This window comes from Zerene cesonia, chromosome 4 (genome assembly GCF_012273895.1).
Source record: "Zerene cesonia ecotype Mississippi chromosome 4, Zerene_cesonia_1.1, whole genome shotgun sequence".
Lineage (NCBI taxonomy): Eukaryota > Metazoa > Arthropoda > Insecta > Lepidoptera > Pieridae > Zerene > Zerene cesonia.
In genome coordinates this window covers 3,484,039-3,493,154 of record NC_052105.1, presented here as the reverse complement: position 1 = coordinate 3,493,154, position 9,116 = coordinate 3,484,039, and the positions used below count along the sequence as shown (strand labels likewise).

Genomic DNA, 9,116 nt, shown 5'->3' with positions numbered 1-9,116 from the left:
AAAAAAAACTTTTCCCTATATTACATTAAGATTCAATTCAATGATATGATAGCACAGCTCCGCCCTGCGATCGCTTTACGTTCATAGCAAGTATAAGTAGAAAACGTAGTGTTGTATTCTAAAAGTAGTCCAGTACACATTAGCTTATTTGCTTCAAAAATATATCAGTGTGAGGATTATTATTGTCTATGTGTGTTTGCAACTTCAAATAAAACATCTGAAATCTTTGCATATTATTCTTTTTATATTTTTTTTTCATCAGTTTAAATGGAAAATACAATTTCATTTATTTATAATGTTGTCATTTATTTATTGTAAACAAATATATTATAAAAGATTTACATATTACTATCAAAACAAAATATTCACAAAATGGCAGACTAACTAAACACTTAACTCAGTTGTTTTTTCAAGCATGCTAACAATTGCATCGTTTTGAGCTAAACAAGAAAGAGAAAGTTTGGCACTGATCCCATAATTGAAAATAAAATGAAGATGGCAATAAATGCATATTGCAGCATCACTATCCGACATTTGCATCTGATAGTTAGTCTGTTTCTCCAGATTTAGAATAGGTACCTTTTATAACAATACTCTACACAACTTCCCTTCAACTATATTTTGTTGCATATCTTTAGTGACTAGCACGCGGCGTGCTGTTCGCCACTGTGCTCGAGCCAATTCTTTGAAGGGCAATGCCAGAGAGCCTACATTTGACTATTGCTTTTGTGGTAACTTGATGATTGTAATTAACTAATCGCTGCCTCATTAAAATCGAAATTTAAAATGACTTAATTAAAAAAAAACAACAAACTCTTGTTCCTTTCATAACAATACAAATTCCATTGAATGGATTAAATTAACTCAATTTATACATTCAAACAATTCATCAATCTAATCAAAAAATAAAAAAGTACCTCTTCTCATTTCTGCATTACCCTGCCTTAACAAAATTATATTATACAATTAGACAGTTGGCGAAACAAATAATAAAGCAATGGAAGAGGACGTGAGCAAAGAAATCACATAATACAAAAGGAACACTCGATACTGAGTTCGCTCAATGAATGCTCTCAAATAAACGAGTACACGCAATGATTTCCGAGTAGCGAAGAAACAGGTCCCTTCCACTGTTACATGAAATGCCGAAAAGAAAATAGTATAATTGATAAATTGTACCTATACTTTGTTTATAATCTAATTTTTTTTTACATTTTAATAATTTAAAAAACAACCAGCACTTGGTCGAGAAATTTATATCGTTTTTTTTTTGTGTATTTTATATTTTGATGAAATATTTAAAAGCTAATTAACGTGAGCCGATGTCAGGATTTCATAGCTTGTCGTCGTTCGCTCGAACCGGCTGGCAAGTGTCGGTGTCCGAGCTATAAACACTATACACAATAACACTAGCGTACCACAGTCCACATCTGACTCATATAATGCACTGATATCTCGAGGGGCACAAGGAATATCGCAGCATTGTTACGACAGCCGCCGTCGGGACCCCGCCTCGTATAATTCATATTTCCCCCGCTCATATACTATATATTTAATTAAAAAATAAACGCTACGATTACATCCCTTAACATTTCTAAACGCCTAATTCGTACTCTATTTACATTGACATAATACATAGTATTTAAATTGTTCGGTAAATCGACAGTCTTGCGATAACGCCGTTGGCCTGTCTCGACGGCGGCTAATCTTCATTTTAACTGTACAGCAAATTTACAATAACGTTTGATCAGAATACGCAAACTCAATGATCTATATCTTAACAAATTATTTAATTAAATGATATTCACGCATCGCCCGCCTTCAAGCCGCTATAATATCAGCTATGTTAAGTATAACAGTGTTAAGTTTGCACATGACAAAGTTGCCACGATTTCGCGAGTCGCGCACTAAATATAAATACATAATAAATAAAATAGGCCATTTTCATTGTAATGATCATAAATGGGGTTAACACAACCAGATTGACTCCGCGGTCTACTTAATCAATTAAAGAACATAATGTAAGATGATGTTTTATTAAATAATAATCATAATATACAAGTGGCGAGTTTGTCATGCCGCAAAGAACGATACATGTTTGGGAGTTAGTACTTCTAATTTATCACTAACTAGGATTTAATAAAAAGATGACGTTACTAGACTCTAAATATCGCCTACTCTGTACAATGGACTATGATATTTCATAGATATTCAATTGGTATAAACATGACAAAATACAAATATATATCTGTCCAACCTTTCTAATAACTTAATAGGTAACAATCAAGTGAATTTGACACTTATTACTCCCTTTGTGACAGCTTATTATTAAATTCATTAAATGGGATAAAATTTCTCTCTTAACATTTGTATTATCTGCATACGGTGTACGTTACGTTGGTTATTTTGATGCACTTTGCTTAGTCTATGACACGTGACGTCACTAATATAACAACAAAGGCGCGAACGGGCGATGCCACGAGGCACGTGGCACGCTGTCACGCGCCTAGATATTAGCTCGCGCATAAAGTGCATCAATGAACAGTGCATGGGTTGTCGGCAAAATGGAATGCATAATCACAACATCCACTTCATTCATAACAAGTTAACGTGTAAGAGATACCTCCACGTGAAACAAAATGTACTAATATAATTATTATCTGTAGTAATCTATTATACGATACAAAAAAAACAAACGACACTGCTTAAACTACTGGTAACAATAACATTTTAAAACGGTGTTGTTCATATTGATTTGATAATCTTTTGCCACATGAAAGAAATTCAAATGTGATGTGTGAGTTATATAAGAATTAGTACAGGGAAGAAAGCGCTGACAGATCGAATGTCGTTAAACTTAGCAATAGCTCTAAATAATATAAATAATGAGAAGTAATGAATAAAAAATAATAAATTTCGAAATGTAATGGTTATTATCTAATATCATGATCAAATTGAGCATTTTCATGAGTAATTTAAGGAGATAACAAACGTGTGAGCAAACAAAGCGACACTAACGCGAGAATTGACCAGAGAACTTGACGTCAGTTGACATTTTACGTAACATTCAATTGACCATTATAGTGTAAATAATTTCGAGTTAAAACCAAAAACAGCTTTATACAAACACTCGACAGTATTTCATATGGCGTTGGAACTATAAAAAAAGATTAACTAATTTATAATTTTACAAGAGGAAGACAGAGATATGGAATTTGGTGATGAAACAAAATCTTAACAAGACATTACATGGCCAGATCCGAGAAACTTTAATCAATAGATAATATCGAGTGCACGTATAAGGTTTCCAGTTTCAACCGTGCAGTGAAAATGAAATAGCAACGTCGTTTGACACAATAATTGACAAAACTAACCGAAACAACAGCATCCATAACAATCCATATACTTACAACATGTTTCCATTATGCTATTCATAAATATATATTTCATTATAACAAATCATCAGATATATACAGTGAATGGAAACAATTTGATGTGAGATTTAATAAACAGTGTTTCTATTTTAGCGAGTGAAATCAATTGAATAATTGGCGCCAATTCATTGGCGATTGTTGGGTTATTTCAAAACAGATTGCAACGAGTCGTTAATTAATCAAAGCGACGGTAAATACTTCACGCGAAATTACTAATAATTGATTCGGGGATTAAAGTAATCATCACTTAACGCTAAATCATTTTCAAATATGGACGTTAGAATCAGGACAATGTACGTAAGACGGTTCGCTAACACTCGGCTCATTGTAACTGTTAATCATTTCTTTGTATCGGCGTAAAATTAGATTTCACCAATTTATCAGTCACTTTCGAGTTGTGCAGAGTATAATGCAATCAATTGTTAGTGTTTTTGTGTATAAGTGCAAATGAGCCCGAGCGAAGACTAAAAATAACTACGTTTTATTGTGTTTTTGGAGGGTTATCCGAAAAGGACCAGATTACCTTAAGTCTAGTGGATGTCCAACACTGGCCGGTTGCTAACTTTCAAGACGTTCGTAGCAATTAAAAACTAATTTATTATGTAAAATGTATTTATAATTTGGCAAATATCTATGACCACTTTAACATAACAGCATCGTCGCGTTGTCGCCGCGAGTTATTTAACACTAGCCGAGTTCTCGATCACCGAATGAGTAACTTTGTGACAGTCACGAGTTTTTAAAGCTTATATACACGATCTCAACACGACGACGACGCGACGCTCATTACGGAACAAATATAATATATTAATTATTTTATTTTATAAGAAAGAAAGAAAAAAAAAACTGAAAAAAAAATATTACACTACCCATAGTAAAATTTAACAAGAACATGATAAATCTTTATATATAATGTACTATATACAACATGCAAGCGGGGCAAGACGCATAAATTGAACGTCCAACGTTAAAATATTGGATGGATTTGTAAGCGAAGGGACGATGTCGCGTTCAACGGCGTCGCGAGTGCAAAATAATTGTTTTTAAAGGCATTTTGTCCTTTAAATTGACATTTACAATTGAAATATTACTTTTTTTTTGTATCCATCCATAGCGCACCCAATATTCCTTACATTATTTTATTGACAGAGCCAGTTAGAGATAAACCATACAGCGCATATTTAATTGGCGTATGCATTGGTTTCATCTCTGACTCGCTCGGTCTGTAACAGTATGAAGAGTACTTAAAAAAACTGGCAAACCATAGCTGAATTTTGGACAACAATAACGAGACGGCAATATCTGACGAATGGAATTAAACTTGGACGAACAAACTACTATTGGACTATTATGTACTTAATTAATCACATTAAATATAGTACTTTCAGTATTTACACTATTATAAAATTAAATGAGATAAAAAATGAAATTAACCTTCTATGTAGTGATGAAATGTTGGTTGCAATTGTCAACTACGCTAACAACAAGAGCAAATAACGTTAAAATATAAACAGTGACCTCGCTTTATATTTCCACTTCCATCACGCATATGAAACTTAAGTTCTTCTATGACTAAGTAGAAAGATAACAGCTACGGAAAAATAATGTTCAATATATATTAAATACAGTTAATGTCCGAAAATATGTAATATTATAATTAAGCTAGGTTTCTCTTATAAACGTTCTTTTTCATAAAATTCGTAATGGGCCCTCATGTCCGGTATACTGCGGAGCCACTCCGCTCCATTCGTGTCTCAATAATTATCTCCAAATTAACTCTCTACATCAGTTAAAATAATGGAAGAACTCTTCAACTTAAAATAATATGCCGCAATATCATAATATATGAAATTTACATTAATTACAATTTTTTTTATATTGCGCTCACCGCACATTATCCCAAATCGGCAGGACACATGTGTGTATGAAAAATTTTGGTCGCGACGTTCTATTCACTAATCGTAAAAACCGTATCGGGTACGTCATATTAAGTCGGTTAAGGCAGCATCAATAGGAAACATTTTAAATAAACTCCTTCCTCTAACCAATATTTGAATATACACACATTTACAATACTGCAGTTTGGCTTGCGGCGCACGCGCAGCGGCGCTCGCCGCGACGTATAAAAACTCTGCCACTCGGGAGATACGTACAAAACTTGTAAATATTATACACATTAGAGTTACATCGGAAACGTTTCGCCTGTGGTGTTGGTGGTGAAAAAAAAAAAAATTGGTTTCGAAAAAACCGGATTTTTTTCCTTTTTTTTTTTGGTGTGTGAACGTCCTCGGCGGTTTCCCGGCTTCGCTCGTGAGACGGGTGTAAACATGATATAAATAGTCCAATACAGGTGTGAAGGCGCGTCGGTACTTCGGTACTAGAGGCAGCGGGCGGGCGGCGGCTTGCTCGAGTGTCAGTACGCTTGCGTCGTGCTCGCCGCCGACACTCGCTCCGGCTTCAGGTTGCGCTGGAACAAGCGAGTTTCCATTTTATTATCGATTTTTTATTACTTTTTTTTTTATTAAATAACACACTTTCACCTCGGCCTAGCCTGAAGGCCAGCCAAGCCTGAATAGAGGCTTTAATTGGTTTAGTGCAGATATTTATGCCAACGTCAGAACAAATCCTACTAAAAACTGTCTCGCCTTATTAAGAGAGTTATAGTTGAAAACGTTCTACAACAATAATTATGGTTTACAAATGCTTGTTTCTATAATATCCATTCACTAAAGAGTACAAATTAAAGATATGACTGAAGTAAACAATTCGGGCTATATTTAATTTTCCTATGATATAACTACTGAACGATGCGATAAAAAATCTTTGATATAAAAGGAAACATCATAAACACGATCTTATTGATCATTGCATATAGAAATCAAATAACGAAATACAATCGAGTTGCTATGGTAATATCTAACTAACAAAAAAAAAAAACAGCATTGCTTTCTTTGACGTATTTGTTATTTTAAATCTAAAGTTTCATGCAGACATGCACACATGCTGTGTTGGGATTTGAATATGTGCTCTATTAAAAAAATAATAATTATAAATTCACATAATACATTTAACGCATGTTTTACGTCAACGAACATCTGTGTTTATTTGAAAAATATTAGTTTAATACTAATTTTAATATTAAATTTAATATTAATATTAAATATAATTGAACTTTGTCTTTCCACGATGTGATTGTGATTATCAGCTCGAATTCACGTGAATAAATAAAATGTGTTCATATCTTTATAATACTATACAGAGATTGTGTTGGTAAATACAGGTGTTTCTATGAAAGGCCAAAGTCAGTATAAAGCGGTATTTATATGAACTTATCTATATTATTTATATTTTATTGAATACAAGTAATCTTGGATTGAATTCTTGAGAATTATCCCGATATTAAAGAGAATTATATATAAGTATTACTTATTGTTACTTTTTATTGTAAATAGTGTTCATACTAATTTATTACGATTTAATTTTACTAATTTAAGATGTTAATTATATGATGATTATTAAGGTAAATATATAATTTTTATACGCGTCAATATAAAACAAGTATAATAATAAATAAAACAATAATGCCACCACACATAAAAAGGGATCTATCTACCCCTATTTTCTACTCATATCCATCATACAGAGAATTCGCAGAATACTTACTGGCAAGTCTCCGTAGTCCTTTAAATGTGTTAGAGACTTGAAAATTGAGATTAGGAAATACAATGTACGTTTTTATCATAACGATACCTTTTACAAATAAAAGTATCTGTGAATTAATTTCGTTTTTACCTATTTATATCTTGGATTTGTTTTAGTTTTGTTTGATTTTGCATTCATCATTAAATGTTTTTTGTACCTTACCATATTTCATTTCAAATGGGTATAGAGGAATAAAAATATAATCAAGAGGTTTTACCTAATTTGAAATTATGCTCGTTTGAAATTTATTAAATGAATTGTGTAAGATTTCATTTCGTTGTTCAAATTACTACCGACATCTATCATAATAAAAAAAAAATTATAGTTACGATAACACCACTACTTTACACTATTTTAAAGATAAATGTGAACAATTATTATAATATCGCTTTACTTTTTATTAATAGAAATATAAGAATATTATATTCACATTTTCTATGATTAAACCGATTTTAATGGTACTTTCACGGTTGTGTTGAGCTTGTGCTAGTAGAAAAATTTAAGTTAAAATTAAAAACTGTTTCCTCAAGTAGTTATTGCCATTTACACGGCACTAAAATGTAGAAAACTTCTTTAAGGCTTCCGTCTGTCCGTCTTACAATCAAAATTAATCTCAGCAATTCGCATTCTATAAGGCTATTTTATGTCTGTTTCAATATTAGCACCGAGTGTTTTTAACCGATGGTATATAAAGCGAACAGAACCGCGCGTATACACTAGCACAGTCGGTAGAGTGCGGTGCTCACCAGCTGGTCGTACTGCAGCACCATCCGCTTGATGTGGTTGAGCTTGCGGTGCAGGTAGTTGACGCGCCGCCGCTCGCTCTGGTACGCGCGGTCGTTGCGCACGCGCTGGTACTCCTCCACTATGCGCTGCTCTATGCTCTGTGGACACGTGTTGCGTTACATTTTATTTTAAGGTTATTAAGTTGTTTATTCATTTGTTTGAATTAGTAGAATTTGAATTGTACCAGCTCACATCGGAAAGGTACCAACTACCGCACCCCCACAGAAGATCGTCGTGATATAGCAGCATGCTACTGTGTTTCGTTCGGTGAGTGGGGAAGCCTAATGCCTAAGCCTATGTAATGAGTGTTTCTTTCTCTCTATATCCTTTTCATCACCCTTCCCAATCCACTCTTTTATTCCCTCCATCAACAGCGTCCAATGCATTTCCAGAGGTGGTGGTGCAAGTGTTCACGGACGGTGCTGATCGCTCACAGGCGAGGCTTGACTCAGTCGGCCACAAGCCAGGTAAAGTCGGGCGACTCACCCGGTGGTGCGGCGACTTGGGCTCGGCGCGCTTGAGCTGCTGCTCGAGCTGCGTGAAGAGCGCGGCCACCTGCGCCACGCGCGCGTACAGCGCCCGGTACTCGCTGTACAGCGCCGTGAACTCGTTCTTGTACGCGCGCCGCGTGCTCGAGCTCGTTATCGGCGGGTATTGCCTGCGGGTGCTACATTTTAGTGCCGATGCACAACGCGCATACTATATATATTTTTGATTTTTAAACGCGATCTATTCCATATAATCGGTAATGTGACTCGTGTTCGAAATGTCGGGTTATATAACATAATGGATTAATCGTGTTTAAATTGGGTTAAAGTCTTTAATTTCTAAATGTATGAGAGTCGCGTAAAATAAAACAAAAAAAAAAAAATACTACACCATATAGTCTCATTTTTAAGGAATTTCTATAATGGAACAAAAAGCAAAATAATTAATATGGAACATCCGCGTAAAGAAATATGTTCTTCTTATTTTTGTATAAATCCGAATATCACATACCTTTCAATTTCTACCAAATCAGTCGGGTTTTCTTCAGGCACAGACGTTAAAGCTGTATTGTCTAATGGTTCCGTATTTGTGATGTCTTTTTCTGTAAACATTTATAATTATGTTTAAGAATTTATGTTTAAGAATCAAAAAGAGATTTTTACATTAGAAAGAAAAATAAATACATAAATCACTACAGTAGTTATT

General features: G+C 34.1%; 1 protein-coding gene across 3 annotated transcripts in view; it reads right to left on the bottom strand.

Moving 5' to 3' along the window:
- Positions 1-411: 411 nt before the first annotated feature.
- LOC119839618 (RNA polymerase II elongation factor ELL) overlaps positions 412-9,116 on the bottom strand; it is a 43,866-nt gene continuing 35,161 nt past the window's right edge. For 2 of the 3 annotated variants that reach the window (XM_038366004.1, XM_038366007.1), the window contains 4 exons: positions 8,922-9,012; positions 8,409-8,580; positions 7,883-8,020; positions 7,048-7,133 (listed from right to left, as the gene is read on the bottom strand). In XM_038366004.1, coding sequence (XP_038221932.1) covers positions 7,050-7,133; positions 7,883-8,020; positions 8,409-8,580; positions 8,922-9,012 — 485 coding nt within the window. In that variant the 3' untranslated portion in view covers positions 7,048-7,049. Of the gene's footprint in view, positions 5,902-7,047; positions 7,134-7,882; positions 8,021-8,408; positions 8,581-8,921; positions 9,013-9,116 lie in introns of those variants that run through there. The other variant, XM_038366005.1, reaches the window with a different exon arrangement.